Source organism: Panicum virgatum, chromosome 4K (assembly GCF_016808335.1).
Source record: "Panicum virgatum strain AP13 chromosome 4K, P.virgatum_v5, whole genome shotgun sequence".
NCBI classification, from domain to species: Eukaryota; Viridiplantae; Streptophyta; class Magnoliopsida; order Poales; family Poaceae; genus Panicum; species Panicum virgatum.
In genome coordinates, this window is record NC_053139.1 from 33,033,277 (window position 1) to 33,050,982 (window position 17,706).

The window sequence follows — 17,706 nt, forward strand, 5'->3', positions numbered from 1 at the left end:
AGGATCGATCCAAATCGTTGGATCGGAAATTGACTGCCAAGAGAAGTTGGGCATTAGGGGAAAACGGCCCTGGCTAGGTTTCTTGGCCCGTTTAACATTTTTCATTTTTATTTTTTATTTTATGGCACCATTGTGAAGTAACATGCAAAAATAATTATCTTATATGCATTAATATATTTTTTATATGTAGTAGACTACATATAAGTCGTTGAGTAGGAGTTTCAAAAATTTTGGAATTGATTCACTATTTTTTAGAGTTTAAATGAATTTCTATGTGCTTATTGAAAGTATTCAAAATTAAACTATGTGTACCTCGAATAAAGTATGAAAAAAAATTATAAAATCATATTTAGCCACATATGTTCCATTATAACCCATATTATTGAGATATATCAATAATTCAATTGTTTCCTATATATAGTTCATACTTCTATCTCCAAGATACCATAGAATAATTATAATAATATCTAAATTTGGTCAGAAAATTCTACAAATTGGAATGACATCATATTTTTGGTCCTTTTGCTTTCCATAAAAAATCAAGTGGTTCTAATAGTATGCCACTGTATATTGTTCACAAACGCGCCACGCCAATTCTTCAGCCCATCGCAAATTCGACCGAGAGCAAACTAGTCTCGAAAACAAGCTCACAATTGCCACAACCAGCCTCGGCCTGCGATGAAGATCTCTTCAGCCCGCGGTGAAGGCAGCTATGTGCAGCCCAGTCTGCAGCTTCGGCCCGCGGCGCAACAACGCGGCGAAGACGCCCCCCTTTGGCCCAAGACGAAGGCACCAGCAACTTCGGCCTGTGGAACGTGCGCCCCCCTTCGGCCCAAGACGAAGTCTCCAGCAGCTTCGGGCCGCAGAACGCGCGCCCTCCTTCGGCCCATGGCGCGTGAGGCTACCTTCCGCCCATGGCGCCCACACCACGCGAGGCCTGCTCCAGCAGCTTCGCCAAATGAAGACTGCCCATCCACTTGTGCAGTTTGGGACTAGCTAGTAAATTGTATGATTTACACCAACTGCCAACCAGCGGTTCCGTGAGTTGTATCTACAAATGGTGGAAGAAATGTCGAGCCATGATCGTGAAAGGTATTTGCAACCATAAAAAAAAACTTGACCAGGGGAGGTATTTGCAACCATGTGTCGTGCTATTGTAGAAGTTCTGATGGGAGTGCTTTCGGTTGTGCAGCTACTTTTTATTTATCTTTGTTATATGCCCAACTTGAACAATGTTATCTCAATGTGAACTATTATCACCGCCAATAGGAATAATACCTCCGTTCAGTTTTAAATTTTCTCGGATGTATTAACCTTTTTGCCATGTATGTATGTGCTGCACGTATTGGGTTAACCGGTGGAATTATGTGTGAATGTTAGGTTGATCCTTTCCTAGTTGATCGTGCATCAACTTTGCATCACTAATGGAAATTGAATCCATATGCATTTCTCTATTCTCCTGGGTGTACTATAGACAGCCAAAATATTATTCACTCTGTTCGTTGCAATCAGCCAACAATATTTTTCTCTCACACCAAATCAGCACCAGCCACCAGTCAGCCAGCAGTACTTTTCTTTTACAACAAATCAGCACCAGCCACCAGCCACAGCGAACAGAGTGATTACAATCGTGAACGTTCCAGTGATAACAATGGCCAGACCGTGTGGACCAACAAGGCTACCTCTGTCTGCTGCCTAGCTAGTTGCAATGCAGATTCCTCCTCGATCCGAATCGATCGGAGCGGCTGAACCGGAAGCCGCGGCTGCGACAAGTTAACCCGCTCTGGAATGAGCATGACCCACTGCGCGCCGCGGCAGCGTCGCCGCGTTGTTTGAAGATGGAGACCGCCGGTCGCCGGCCGGCCGGTTCTGCTGGGCCGGCGCGGCCCCCTCGCCTGCTTCTTCGCCAAGGAAAGAAGACCTTTCTGGACACGGCAAGGCCGCCGTGTTGCTTCGATGGATATCGACTGGTCGTGCCGCAGCTCCCTCCCGGGGGAGATCCGGCCAGCTTGCTGCCGCATCTATCCATCGTTGCTAACCTTGTTATTCTTGTCTCCGTGTGTTGACTTGACCAGCTGGCGAGTGGCGTCACCAGTCACTCGCGCCACCGCCCGTCACACACACGCCGGCCGATCATGCCTCACCTTCACCAGCACCAATGTTTTGTTTGGAGATCGAAGCGTCGTCAATGCCCTGCCCCTGATCGCCGTCGTCAACGTTTCCATGGACTCCGATGCTGTTCACGACGCGGTCGATGTGATGATCGACGACACACTAGCTATGCCCTGACAGTTCACGGAACGGACAAATTAATTTGCAGACGCGGGAAAACGGAGAGAAAGCGCGTGAGTTGATAGGATTATTGATTATTATTATTATTATTATTATTATTATTATTATTATTATTATTATTATTATTATTATTATTATTATTATTATTATTACCTCAAGGTGCATGAACGACGACAGTGTCATTCCCGGCCGACGTCGTCGAAGATGACCGGTTCTCCTCAGAGGACGCCAAGGCGGCCGGCTCCGGCGGCGCTGTTCAACGGAAATGCATCCATGCGTGACGGACAGAAAAGCAAAGGGGTTGCAGAGAGACTGGACGATGCATGATTGTACGAGCGAGATCTGTTAAAGATCTGGTGATTTGGATGTGCCACAGAGCTCTCCGTGTCACCTTGTGGACGACTGACTTGGAGGTCATCGGCAAGCCAGTCAGCATGTGATGTGTGAATTAACCTGTCGGCTCATCATCGTGGGTCCGTCTCAGAGTGGGCTGCTGCAGGCTGCTGCAGCCAGGAGTGGGGACTGGTAAGGATCACGGAACGTGTGGTGGTGGTCATGGGAATGTTGGTTAGTTACCATGCTCAGCAAGATCAGAGATAGCGTGCAGTTAATAATGAATGTTGGTTAGTTACGGGACGCTTAGCTTTCGGTCATGAACTGAAGGGGATTGCTTGACCGCGCACTTCCATCTGGTTGCTCCTCGGAACCTTGGTGAAACGACCCGGGTTTCCGAATGGAGAACCCGAATCCCTGTATCGTCGTGATAGTTTCTGGATTAGTAGCTATCACATATAGAACTCATTTTAATTAGATATCACAGACATACAACGTTGAAAATCAATACATGGATTTAATTATTACATAACCCAAAGGATTGTGGTACGAAAAATCAGAGTGCAAGCCCCTTGGGCTAAAGGAAAACAAACAGAAACCGGAAGCGATAGCTATTCTTCTGGGCATCCTTCGTCTTGATGTCCTTCCTCCACAGGAAGCACTCGAGCGTAGCACGAACCGTCCTTAGCTTTATCCTTCATCTTCGGCTTGATCCGCGTGTCGAATCCTGCATCTACCAGGCTATTCCCAAGGACGGGATAGGTTCACGTCACCATCCGTATGCAAGCTTTAAGTGGATGCAAAGGTATATAAAGAAGCCAAGGATAGGCTGAGGTTTCCTATGCAAGCACAAGTATATACATATATAAGTCATCTGTCACTCTGCGACACGGGCCATACCGGCACCGGTCAACCCAAGTTGGTGCAGGAACTCCCTCTCCCTGCACCTCATCTGACTCCACAGGGGGAAGTGGACTAGAGGGAGGTAGAAATCTGGGTTTACTACTCTAGATGAAGTAACAGAAGAGTAGGAATGTACATGATCGAGTACGCGACTATACGTATAGTTTTCACCCTACAGGGGTTGCGCACCTATACCCACTCGCCCCGTCGCCAGCCAGCAGACAACTCCGACTGACTCCGAGGCACCGGTCTACTGAGAACGAGACTAACCGCTACGTCACCATCCTGTCCCCCCCCCAGGTTGGGATGCATCCCCTCGCAAGAGGTCGCCCTGGAGTTGTGTGGCCCCACCCCTTGCCATCCGGAGTTTATATAAGGCCCATGCTACTCCCGCATCGGGCCTCCCCCGCACAACCCTACTTCTAACAGGTCTGGTGACGCGCATAGCTAGCTCGGACCGGGTCCACCCTCATAGTGGATAAGTGGCGTGCACGTTTACAAAGTCCCACAAATCATAGTTATCGCACATGTCCATAAGAGCCGGGGCAAGCACTCCTCACGCAGTCCTCCGCAGTGGTCTGCCAAAGGCACCCATAACAGGTATTGCCTCTCCTTGGGCACCCATAACAGGTATTGCCCCTCCTTCTCTTCTCTTCCCGCACCCGCCACAGGTGCTCCCCAGAATGTGCACATTACACATTCCCGGCAGTAGCTTGCCCCCGCTAAAAGCCCTATCTCTGGCTCCTCACAAAGTGGGTCTCATGCATGCCAAGACTATCGTAACATGGAATCCCATACCCAATCACTCTCATAGTAGCCAAAGCATCCAAGAATCAATCAAGGTATAATAGGGATGCAAGGAATACGGTATAAGTAGGCCATGCAGGCTTATCACACACACAAGTAATGCAATAGCAAATCTAGCAAGCAATGCCTAATAGGAATTCAGTCATAGATGGGCGTGAACCTGGTGACTCTTCGTAGTCTTCTGGAGTCTCGGGGGCTTCTCGTAGTCCAGAACATCCTTCCGAGTCTTCTGGGCGTCCGAGGCGTCAATCAGCTTCTCCTCGCAGGGACCTATTCGTAATTACAAATTACTACAGGGGACAAAGTGTAAGAATGCATAAAACTACTCAAATAAGATCCAACTCACAACAAAACCTACTCTAACGCGTAGATCATGATTTTAGAAGAATTATGAAACTGGTTTCATAATTTTGGGAGCCCCAGTTGAATTATTATGAATTTTTAAAGCTTAAAACAATTTCTGGAATTAATAAATGATTTTTGTAAAAGAAAAACACACAGGCTGAGACGTGGTAGCACCGGGGAGTGCCACGTGTCCTGCTGACGTCAGCACGGGGTCCGCCAAATGATGACATCATCATGGCCTTTGTTGACGTCAGCATTGACTCGGTCAACATTGACCAAGTCAACTGTCAAACTTGGTCCACGTCCAGGTGGGGTCCACATGTCAACGGCACAGTGTCATTGACCAGTGGCCCCGCGTGCCAGGTCCGGTTAAAGGAAAAAGAAAAAGGGTTTAAGGTGTAACGGGCTCAAAGGTAAACAGAACGGTTCAGCTCGGCCCAGTAGCTCGGCTCGGATCTAGGGCCGGCTCGGGTGCGCGGCTCGCAGGCCGGCTCGGGTCAGCGATGGCAGGCAGGCCGGCTCGCGTGGCTCGGCGACTTGGGCTTCATGGCGTTGGCGTTCTGGGCCGGCGGGTGAAGGCGGCCCATTTCTTGTTTTCCTCCTTTTTCCTTCACTCCTTTCCTTCTTCTCTCTTGCTGAAGCACCAGGCCTGCCAGTCGGCGTCTCTTCCTTCTTCTGCGCCTTCCCCTTTGGTTCTCCTCTCTGACGAACGGCGAGGGTTCGGCGGCGCGCTTGTGCTCGTGTGTGCGTGCGTGTGCTCTTCGCGCCGCGACGGAGGAGGGCGAGGCAGAGACATCCTGGAGGTCCGGCGGCGACGGCAAAGGCCTCCAGGCGGTGACGACGAAGCCGAGGCAGGGTAGAGCACAGGCAGCGGTGGTTGGGCCAGGCGAGGCAGGAGCGCATGTGCACTCGAGGAACCGAGGCCCGACGCGACAGCTGCGCACGCACGGCGCTCCGACGTGGCCGGACCGCGGCGGCGCAAGGTGGCGGCAGCGGCGAGACTTGGCGTGCTCGGGTGAGGTCCGGCAAGGCGACGAGGAAGGGCAAAGAGATGTGGGGCTGGGCTCGGTTCGGCGATGTGTGAGGTCGAACAAGGACGAGACGGCAGCCGTGGCGTGGTCTGGCGAAGATGGCCGGTGGCAGAGCGAGGTGGCAGGTCGAGGGGCACGCGCAGTCACTGGTTTGCCAAGCCGCGGCGAAACGGCGGCGACGAGGGTCACGGCCGGGTCTTGGCTAAAGCGGTGGCAGTACGTGTGCGGGCTCGTGCCAAGGTGCACGGTGGCGAGCACAGGCAGGCCGGTGGTGACCTCGGCTCGGCGGTCGTGGAGACAGCAGAGCGGCGGTTCACGTGGTCTGGTGTGTGCGTGGGTGGACGCACGTAGTGCGCTCGGCAAAATACCATAGGGGCGCTCGCGTGCGCCACACTGCGATGTCGCGGTGTGCAGGGCCGTGGCGAGGGCGGAGCAGAGCCAAGGGCGACATGGCGAGGCAAGGGTAGAACAGAGCAGGGCCACTCGGTGCCACGGTGAGGCGAAGGCGACGAAAGGTTTGGCCAGCGGGCTATGTGCATGCGGCGTGCGCGCGGGCATCGGCATGGGCGAGGCCACGCGTGGACGCGACGGCGGGTTGTGGGGTCTGGGTCGCACGCACGTGCGGGCACTGGTTCCTAGGGCCGCGGTGTGGCCCTGCCGAGCAAGCTCGGCACGGCGGCGCAGGGACAAGGTGACGGTCTTCCTGCAAAAAATCGGGTGCGGGTGGTCCTAGGGGGAATGCTACGAGGTTCTACGGCGGCACATGGCACTCAGGTAGCAAGCAAGGAAGGGGAAAGGGTGGACGATGGCCTACCGGGCGGCCTAAACGGAGAGGAAGGGCGGCGCCATGACGAACTGATGCCGTGGCGAGGCGATGCTGTGCAGGCAGAACCGGGGCGTCGGCATAGTCGATCGTGGGCGCCGGCTTGGCGTAGAGGGCTCCGGCGGCGGCGTCCTTCTTCCACTCTGCTTCTTCTCTTCTTCTCCTCCTTCCTTCTCTTCCTCCTCGGCTCCTCTGCTTCTAGCGGCGGCGGCGGAAAGGGGGAAATCCCCTGGGGGCTCTAGGGTTTGGCGGCTGCGGCCGTGGGGGTTTTAAAGGGGGTGCTGGGGAGGTGGCTTGCATCCCACGCTGGCACGGACGCCGAGGGGAACGGCCGCGGTGCGGGGATATGTGGCGAGCATCAAGGGCATCCCCGCCTTGAGCTCGGAGTCGCGAGCGCAGCTGGTGTGGCCGACAGCGGGGTAGGCGCGGCGTCAGCAGGGCAGGTGGCCGGCGAACGACGTGGGCGAGGCAGTTTCATCACGTTGGCGCGACGCGGAGGCGGATCGGGGTAAAGCGGAGGCGAAATAGGGAAAAGAGGAGCAGCGCGAGGTGAGGGGTAAAGCTGACAGGTGGGATCCGCCTGTCAGTGACCCAAGGCGACGAACGGGTGAGGGCGCAGGTGGTGTGCGGCGTCGGTGCTGGGTTGGGCTGGCGAGGCGGGCCGTCCGAGAGGGGGGAAAGGAAAAAGATGGGCCGGCGGGGTGACGGGTCGGGCTGGGGGCCGTAGCAGGCCATTTTGGATGGGTTGGGTTGGCTGGTAGGTTTAGGTGGGCTTGGTTTAGGGAAGCGGATCGGGCCGACTAAGGGTTTGCAGGCTGGGTTTTGGGATGGGGTTTAGGTGGGTTTTGGGCTGGCTTGTTAGAGGTTTAGGCCTGTTAGAGGTTAGGGTCTTAGTTAGCTTTAGGAATTATTTTGAATGGCCAGATTCAAATTAATTCCCACCCAATTTCAAGCAATGGAAATAAATTTAAAGTCAACTTGGGTTCAAATGAACAAGGTAGATTCCAAAAAGATTCAAATAACTCCAAATAAATCACTCTAGCAATAAGATCCTTATATTTATTTGGTTTTAAATTCTAGGAATTTTGAGAGAGTTAGCATTAAACCTTATGTTTTCCTAGCTATTATCACAATCACGCAAAAAGTTTTTGAAAACTTGCATTTTTGGAATATATAACATTCCATAAAATTTACGGGATGTTACACTTGACCCCCGCGTCGCCCGCTCGGGCGGATCCCCGCCGTCCCCTCTGCCACTCCCTCCTGACCTCGCCGCTGCTTGAGCGTGCCACCGGAAGTCCGTGCGGGCTCGAGGACGGCAGCGGCGAAGCCTTCTTTGCCCTGCTGTGTGCTCTCCCAAATCCTCCCACTCCCAAATCTAGATCGGGTTTCGTGGGGGACGGCGGTGGCAGCGGCTGCGGCGCGTGGCGGCTCCCCATGGCGGGGACATCAACGTCCTGCTGCGTTGCGGCCCGTGCCTCCCTGCCGGCGGCCGTGTCTCCTTTCCTGCGCCTGGCGACGCCCTCCGTGGTGGGGGGCCCAACAGCCGCCGGCATGGCGCTTCTGGTCTGGGTTGCGGATCCCCGTGGAGGGGTGTGACGTCCTGCGGCCGGGGCACTCTGTGGTGGGCCTGACGGCCGGCGGCCGATGGCCGGTGGCCTGCAACGGGGCACCTCGGGGCCGTAAAGTTCATGGAGCGGCGGCATCTACGGCGGCGGCACTGGCGTGGCTCCCCGTGGGGGGTCCCAGCGGCCTGCAGCGCGGCTCCCGTAGGGGTGGCCGGCGGCGTAACATCTCGGGACCGTTCACCGCACCGCCACCGTCGGAGCTCGCTGGAGGGGTCTCGGCGGCGCTGGGCCGTCGGTCCCCTCGACACCGCGGCTGGAGGTCGTGCTGCTCCTTAGTTTTCGCAGTGCTGGTCGCTGCCTGGGGTGATATGAAGGGGTGAATTTGGCGGCGCTGGGCGAAAGTCTCGGCCAACGTCTGTTGGAGCCGACAACGGCGACACCCTCCGGTGCCGCAACCTTTGTTGGAAGTGTCATCGAAGGTGCTACCTCCCTACCCTATGGATTCTCTGGAGGAAACTCTGCCTGGGTAATCTAGGCGGGCGACGGCGGTGTGAAGCATCGTATCCTCCCTGGTGGAGTTCGCACATCATCCTGGTGGGGATCGGCTCAAGCGGAATGTTTCGGCACTCATGTGCTAGTATATGGATTGAAATGGGCAAGCAACGGATCATCCGGACATCAAGCTTCTAAGCAGGCGAGTGATGTGTTGGATTGATACCGCAGGAAAACATTGTAAGATTGAAGCGAGAACGAAGAAGAAGATTGAAGCTTAGTCTCTAGGTTTCTTTCTTTGTTTTATTGCTTTTTATTCTTGTATTTGTGAAATCCCTTATTTGAGGTCCAGAGTCTAAGAACTCTTGTAACTCTTGTAGTCGTTCGCTTGCGAGCGAATGATCAAGGCCGGAACTCTTTCCTTAATCTAAAAATAATGAACCGTTACGAACTTATGAACAACGGCGGCATATGTCTTGTTGAACTTCTCAATATTTGGTTGACGCAAAATGTTCACAAACTAACCATGCACAAGACACGTGTGACACACCTTGAAGTCTTTCAAAACTACTGGCAAGTTAACTTATTTCAATATCAAATTTGTTTTATTGATTCCACCGTATATATGGAATGTATTTGGTAAGTATAGAATCATTGTATTTTTTTCTATAAATTTGGTCAAAGTTGGATAACGTTGACTTATTAGGACAAAATAAATGTGATATGTAAAAAAACATAGGGTACATTTTAGTAGCGTATTATTCTATTTACTGGAAATGTTTTGTTTGAATTAGTAGTGTGTATAAAGGGGGTTCCTGAAATCAATTGGATGTTTTCTCTCATCTCATTTTGATCTTACCTCTACTAATATTCAGTATCGTGTGCCTACGTCATTGCATGCGTTGCTAGTTTGTTAAACATGACCTCAGTGTGGTCCTTATATATCCCATCTAGACAATAAAATACTCGTTCAATCGCCATGGAAGAAAAGTCACAGGTAAGAAGAGGGGGCCGGGCTAGCTTCATGGCTAAGGATTTGTTATTTTATTATGTTGATGAAAATAGTACTTTTGTTCTGATTCATGACCATCATATATAAGTAGCACAAATAAATACGATAGCATGTGTTGATTTGCCTTTGTTGTATTAGTCATCGATCCAACTTGCTCCTCCTCAACAGAAGAGTTGCTGGGATCACATTAGGTTAGATTGTAATGTTTCTTACAAATTTCCTTCCTTTTGATTTGTTGCCACTTCATATAGATCACAAGCTACTGAATTCCATTTGTTTATCTTTTCTTGGTAATTGATCTGTTGATTCTATGTTCTTAGGAAAGGAAATTTTATGGTTGTGGTTTTGAGTGCAGTTCATGCATGGTTATGAGTTTTTGGAAAGAAAACATGATAATTCACTTTGACGAGTGCTGTGCGCGTGTGATGCATGATCGGTTGCTTGATTTTCCAGAACCTATTTGATGGCCTATTTGGTTCGGACTTCAATTTTGCGTGCATATGCACCTGGAGGCACATGAACCCACTCTTTTCCGTCTTATCGTGTTCATTTCTTAACAATACCTTAGGTTTTTGTTTCTCTCAGCATCTTGAAACTCTATAGGCATCATCTGATTATGCACAATGGATGCTGTTTGCGAAATTCATGTGCTGTATATATGCCTGCAAATTAGTACGACCACTTGCATGCCTAACTATAGGTTGCTGCCACTTGATCCAGCATACTTCAATAACGTGGTAGTGATGCCGCTGTTCAATAGATGGCCAAGATATACAGGGAAAAAAGATTAAAAAGACAACAAGAAAACAAATATCGATTCCTCTAGAAAATTAAGAAGTGATCCACTACTGCTAGCTGATAGTGCTTCATTTTAGTTTCCCTTCTACGAATTGAACCTATTATTTTTTTTTGAAACGGGGAACTATTGAACCTATATGATTAGATTGCTTCAATTATTGAACCTTCGTTTGACCTCTTTCCTCTATGATTAGGTTGTAATTAACTAATTCGATTTTATATATATACAGGGGGAGCTCCAAGCTCCAACCACGATGACCATGGCTGATGATGTTAAGATCCCGATCGAGGAAGAGCACCCGGTGTCCGTAGTCGAGACGACCGTGCCCACTGGCAAGGATCCAAGGCAGGGTGAGGACCACACCTCTACCAACGATGCTGGCCGTTGTTCATGCGCAACCCAGCTACTTTAATTTGTCTCTCTGAGGATTTCACGAATATACTGCCACATAGTATGAGTAAGTTGTTTACTGTGTTTGCAGCTTCGAGTTCATCATCTGTCGAGACGGAAACAGCCGCAGAGGAGACGGAGAGGCCTGCATCAGGAACACCAGCCACAAAAGGCCAGGTACGCCGCTTGAATACTTGGTATCCCTGATCTGCAGTATTTGGGTGCTGAAATATAAGGCAGCAAGAGCACCACCAGCCCCCGGCCCCTAGCACATCCGACCTCATCACGCCGGAGGCTGGACAGAGCCCACCGAAATCAGCAGCTAGCTAGGTTTAGGTAGGAGGCACGGCATGTGATGTGGGGAATCATAGGGAATTCCCTTCCTACTCGACAAAATGACAAGAAAAGACGATGCTCCACGAGCCACAAGACCTTTCAACGGAGCAAAATTATTCATGCTCCGCACCATGGGAAACGTTGCTAGTGTCAATTATATAGCCAACGCTCAAATATAGTTTTGTGCCAAGGAAGGAAATAGAACGAGAGCTCACCTTGCCCAAAAACTAAAATATCGGCATAAAAAAAACTAAAATATCGATTGGCATGGGGAAGAGCCAAACGTTTTTGTCGACTTCCTACAATATGCAGGTACTATGCCACTATTGAACACAGTGCCACTCTATTCAAGTAAACTATAATATTTTTTAAGACAAAAAAATGTATTTGTAAATTTGATGTTGATAATAATGGCTTGATATATATAGGAAAATTCTACACTTGTTTGTAGCTACTCTCATATGTGTATCTCATGATATATGACGTATCTGATCCAACGAAGAGTATATATGTGGAGTACATGTTCATACTAGAATATATATGATGATATATACTATGTTGGGTATGTGACCATACATATAGTATATGGACATGCTTATTTTATATATATACACTATGTTTGAGATCTACTGACAATGTTTTAGTAGTCATCATCCGCAATTGGTGCCCCATTTGAGCCCCTAGACCGTCGGGCTGCATACATGATAGGCACTGAAATACAATCAACAAATTCCCAATAGTCAGGTTATATGGGAATTTGACTCTAAAGCTATAGCTACTATCACAAGGTTCCACTTGCCTTTTTCCCAATCCCTAACCCGCAGCTAAGGCCTCTTCTCCACCACAAGTCACCACTATATCATCACTCTATTGCCATACTATCCTCAGAAGCTAATTACATGGTCGGGCCTCAGTGAAACCCGATCCTATTTATTGGATTCACCGACCAATTTAACCCAAAAAGTTTAGCTCATAGGGAAAGGTGAGAAGTTAACATTTACTTTAACAAATCTCATCATTAGAGAAGCTAAGGCATTTCCACCATGCCAGTCAATGATATTGCTATGTCATGCATGATAAGATAATGTTCCATTGGCATAAATGATATGAAGAAAATTGTCGAGCATGGACTTGTCATGCCCTCACAAATGTTTTCTTTATCTATGATTGATGCCGCAAGTACATGCCATCATTAATAATATGGTGATCAATGGTGAAGATTCCATTTGACTTTGGTGCTGATTGGGAGCAGATGGTAATGTGGTGGGACAAATGGAGTGATCATTAAGTGTCAGTCAATGCATGTGGAACTCATTGGTATAAGTAAGATACCAATTATTTAGCGAAGCCTGGGGGGGAGGGATTTTTTCAAGGTGCCATATATGGAGGGCAGCACCGAAGGAACTTCAAAAAGTGCTTGATACTGGTATGCAGAAAACACCACGTGATTTGGAGCAACATGATGTGGTGGAAGAGAAGATTTAGTCTAGGTAGGAGTTTTCAGACCAAGTGTGGAAATACATAGTTGTTTACAATAGTAAGGTAGTATGGGTTTTAGGTCCAAGCAATAGGCTAGTGGTGGCTTTTACCTCAACTAAAAAAATCGAAGGGTGTGCCCAATCTCTTAGGCTTTGGGGTTAGGTTTGTTGACACTCAAATTTTGCCCATGCGAGTTCTTTGTGGGTAGTGTTTTGTGTAACACTTTCGGCCTGGAATTATCCAATAGAATGTGAAATACAAATCCAAAACTTTTGAATTGTGAGCTGTCCATGTACGTTAGTTTTCTCATGATCAAAGGTTGCAATAAAGTTGCAATTCTACTTGTAAAATTGCATGATTCTATAATTCTATCAACACAAATACAACTCAAATCGCAAATGTCATAGAAATTGAGAGACAAGTGGCGCTCCAATCTCTTTGTGTTGAGGAATTAACAATATGTGCGCTTTGATATATCTCTTGGCTTAGATGTGCAGGTGACATGTGTCTATAGTGGTTGGCTGCAGTTGGTGAACAAAGGGCGAACTATAGTTCAGCGGAGGACCATGCATAGTAAAGGATGAACAATGTGGCTGGGGGTCGTCTGATGGACTACGGAGTGCATGTGGAGGCAGGAGTGATCTAATTGCATAGTTGAAGGGCTAAGGGTACGTTGTGATTAGGATGGAATCGGACAAGTCAAAGGAAGATAGTGATGGTAAATTTGAGTAGGTGCGCACGCACAGGAACGTGAAAAACTTTAAGGCATCAAGATCTTGGAGGAGGTCGGACATAATGGAGATACAAAGAGTTGTGTAGCTACTACTTGGGCTTCGACTGTCCAGGCTTAAAAATTGTTGGTGGTTTGGTTTTCTGCTTCAGACATCAACACTAAGGGCTCATATAGTGCCCTGAGTGAAGCGAGTTCAAAGGCACATTGTGTCATCATGAAGCTTACGTCGAGAAGAAGTGAAGTCATGAAGAGCTTGTGAGTGTTCAAGGCATATATGGTGTCCGGAGCAGAAGCCGGCGCAGCAGCGACCCATGGAGGTTGCACGGTGGCGGTGCAAGCTGTGCGCGGCTGGCTTACGGCATGGAGAAGAGACATCGACAAGCTGGCAACACTAGTGGTGGCTGAGATTCTAGTGATGGTGTACGGACCGGGTTCGGTGATCATAGGGAGAAATCTCAGCCGACATCACGCTAGACGATAATGATGCTGCATTTTGTAGGGATTTCCTCGCTTGAGGCTTTGTCGATGTGCTATCCTACTTGCAGGCCATGATTGTTGGGTGATACGGAAACCGTTCAAGGAAATTCTTGTCCGGCGTAGAGCTGGCGTCGGCATCGATGACATCATTTGATGCCATTCCCACCGTGAAGGCGATGTTGACATTTCCTCCTACTCTTGTGCCAAACAGAGATTTATATGAAAAGGGCAAGCTACATACTCACCGGATATCAAGCTTCTAAGCAGGCGAGTGATGTGATGGATTGGTTTGTGTGGATACATTGCAAGGTTGAAGCGGGAACGAAGAAGAAGTTTGAAGCTTAGTCTTCTAGGTTGAGCCGGATATCAAACTTTTTTCTTGTTTTTGTGAAATTCCTCATTTGAAGTCCAGAGTCTAAGAACTCTTGTAACTCTTTTGATTGTAGTCATTCGCTTGTGAATGCATGATCAAGGCTGGAATTTATTCCATAATCTAAAAAATGAAATCTTGTGCGCAGGTATCGTAGTGTAGCAGTTAGTGGGGTATTTTGGTTATCTTTTTAGGAATATGTATACTATATATAGGGGGGTCAAGGTTTTATATCTCCGGCTATAGCTAGCTGCTGGGGAGAGGAACAGCTAGGATAGATCAAGTTTAACACTATGATTTAGCTGCTGCTAATAGCTGTACTTGGCTAGAGATAGCTGCTAAATTAGGCCTTCGTTTTGCGGCAATGTTCCTGTGGGCAAGTGTCATGTATGCACTATGAAATGCTTATGTTGTCAAGTGTTCTCTATCTTGTAATAATGACTAGTGGATATGTTAACTTTTAGGTACCTTTGTGGTCTTGGTCTCTAGTACTGGATGTTATGGTCATGTATTCTTGTATGACAAATGTGTTTATATTTCCAAATTTTCCAAAACAGCTAGATAGCTTAGCTGTAGTAATAGCCGGCTATAGCTTTCCTTAGCTGCTGCAAAGGCCGGCAGTTAAGAGGTTTATCCGGAGATTTTAAACATTGAGGGGGATATGCCTTGTTGGATGGTATCCAAGAAACCCCCTTCTTCATTTGCTATAGGCTAAAGAGAGCCTCATGAGTGTTTGTGTGTGTGGTGTGTGGGGGAGCGGGGGGGGGGGGGGGGGGGGGGGGGGGGTAGTTCACATCTCTGGTGGTCGATCCTTCATCTTTAGTTGAAAGGATCGCTATATTGTTGTGAGGCTATGGTACATGCACGTATTTCGCGTGGAAATATCGCATGACTGCTTGTGACGTGTGACGCTTTAGTACCAGGTTTAAATATTTTTTTTATTTTTTTGGACGTATAACGTTTTAGTACTGGGTAATTTTTAGTACCGGGTTGGTATGTTTGGTGTTACAATGGGCAAAACAACAGTACTGCACTGGAGACGTTCTTTCTAAACTACTGTAGATTCTTATCTGTTGTAGTACGACGTACCCTTGAACATACTTTTATTGCAGCCCTGTCATTTTGTGATTCTATACCCCTTCTGAATTAACGAGTGATATATAGGCATTTTCAAACTCAATTACTCACTACTGGCAGCTAGATGCATTAGGAATTTAAGCATCTCTAAATAAAAAAAATTACTGATATATATCTTGCTGCAATTGGCTTCGTTCTGCAGGATGAGACAAGCTCCGCGGGGACGGGGGACGAACAACGTGGCACGGCTGAGGGCGAGAGAAACATCCAGTTCGGCGCCGTGGTGGCCGTCCTCTCCTTCGCCGTGATGCTCCCCGGCCTCTCCTTCAGTTCGGCGTTGCCAAAGGGGCCGGACAACTGGCGCCTCGACATCCTCATGCTCCTCGCGTTCGCTTCTTGCATCTGCGGCTTATCCTTCATGCTCCTGAGCATGCAGCTGCTGGGGGCGGCCCCGGAGATCCGTGGCTTCTACCACTGGGCCATCTCTCGGTGCCTCTTCTACGCCTGCATCGCCTTACCGGCGCTGACACTGCTCAGCCTGCTGCTAGTCATGCCGTTCAAGCTCTACCTCTACGTTGGCCTCGCCGTGCCCCCGTTGGCGGCGGTGGCCGTCGCCGCCGTCCACTGGTACGCGAACAGCAGGAGCGACGGAGCAACAGAGCCTCCGGACGGCGACGACGCGGCCGAGTCGACGGAGCAGGCGGAGGAGATGGAAGCCAGCTCAAAGATCACCGGGGCCTTGATGGCCTCGTCATTCGGGGGCCTCGTCGGCACGCTCGGAGCCCTGGACAAGCAACAGCAACCGGGAGACGCCGCCGGCGACGACGATACCCTCCGCGCCACCCACGTTGCCATCATGTTCATGTTCAGCACGGCAGTGATGAGCGTTCTCCTGATGGTCCTCTCGATGGTGGCGCTCAAGATTGAGAGCAGACTGCGTAGGCGGTCCCTCGTCGGAGCGATCGGGCACGCAAACGTCATCCTCCTCGGCCTGCTCGCCGTCGCCGCATTCTCGGCGGCATTCGTGGTGCTCAGGTTCTACGTGCTCACCGCGTTCATCTCCCTGGCCCTCGCTGCCCTCGTCCAGTTCATCATCCAGCACTTCGCAGCCGCCAAGAAGGGCGCCGGTGACGGTAATGAACAGGGGAAAGCCCGGGAGAAATTAGACCGGCAAGATGTGCAACCAGCTGATCCGGACCCGATCCAGGAGAAGCAGCTCGGGTGGATGGCTGACATAGGGAAGCAGGTGACCGCGTGGTCGCTGGGAGGAGTCATGGTGATCTTTGGGCGCTTCATCGGGGATTCTGACAGAAACCACGGCAAGACGGCGGCGAACAAGACCTGCATGTTCCTGCTGACCTCGGCGTTTGCGTCAGGGCTCGGGCTCATGTTCCTGATGAGCTTCCGGTCGGGCGGTCCGGCCAGGGGTGGCTTCAACGCGGCCACCAACATACTGGCCTGCGCCGCCCTGGGGACGATTACAGCAGCCGCGCTTGCCATCTATGGTGTGGTGGTGATGAAGTCATAGGCGATGAAGAATACTCTAACTTTAATTATGTATTCTTTGTTCCTTGAGGGTAACTCCAATGTATAATCTTAGACAAGGTGCGAACATGTGACATCTCAATAGGTGCTTTGCTAGAAAAATATGTGACACCTGAAGCCAGCTCCTCATGATCACGAAGATCACGACAGATCCTGAAGACCGGTCCAGCATCAACAGTTGTACTCTTTTTCTCATGATGAGTTTTTTTCCCACTGGATTTTCTAATGCAAGGTTTTTAATGAGGTAACAGGTGCAACATAAGCTGATGCATGTGATGTACTCTTTTCTCATATATTGTTTCTCACCGGGTTTTTTGGGGTGAGTTTTTAATAATGAGGCATACACATAGCATAATTTTGGCCAAGGGGAGTGTTGTCACAAATTTTGTGACAAAGTATATATGACTAGTAATTTTTGTTAAATAGATAGCTTAGCAAATTTTGTGAAACTCAAATTCTATTAAGTTTCTTCATTGTCATCACAAAGTATGCGAATCGGACTCGTACAATGCATTGATATGACTAGTAGCTCAAGTTACGCAACTACTAGATGAATCTAATACTTCAATTGAACACCATGTTCATTGAAATTTTAGATACTCCCTTTTGGGTAATTGTCGGTGTTTCTTACCACCGGCTAGTGATTCTCGTGGATTGCACATTTAGGGGGCGGATGGTATGCAAGAGGATACAAAGATTATACTAGTTCAGACCGCTCGAAAGTGTAATACCCTACATCCAGTTTATGGATGCTAGCTTGTGTATCTTGCATCAGTTTGCAGTAGGAGTGTACAAACGGTCGAAAGAGGGACGTGTGTCCCAAGTCTCTGGTGTGTGTGTTCGTATATGGAAAACTAAGTGCTCATCTGGTCAAGACGGCCACGGGTCTCCAAC

The 17,706-nt window shown here is 49.2% G+C and overlaps 1 protein-coding gene across 2 annotated transcripts; it reads left to right on the plus strand.

The window, feature by feature from the left end:
* Positions 1-9,478: 9,478 nt before the first annotated feature.
* Positions 9,479-17,062, plus strand: LOC120703692. 2 transcript variants are annotated; one of them, XM_039987845.1, is made up of 4 exons: positions 9,479-9,591; positions 10,635-10,755; positions 10,887-10,972; positions 15,470-17,062. In XM_039987845.1, the coding sequence occupies exons 1-4, from the start codon at positions 9,574-9,576 to the stop codon at positions 16,793-16,795; spliced, it is 1,551 nt and encodes a 516-aa protein (XP_039843779.1). In that variant the 5' UTR covers positions 9,479-9,573; the 3' UTR covers positions 16,796-17,062. The 2 variants fall into 2 exon arrangements, with proteins under 2 accessions (XP_039843779.1, XP_039843780.1); XM_039987846.1 differs by having other exon boundaries at positions 9,489-9,797.
* Positions 17,063-17,706: the final 644 nt, after the last annotated feature.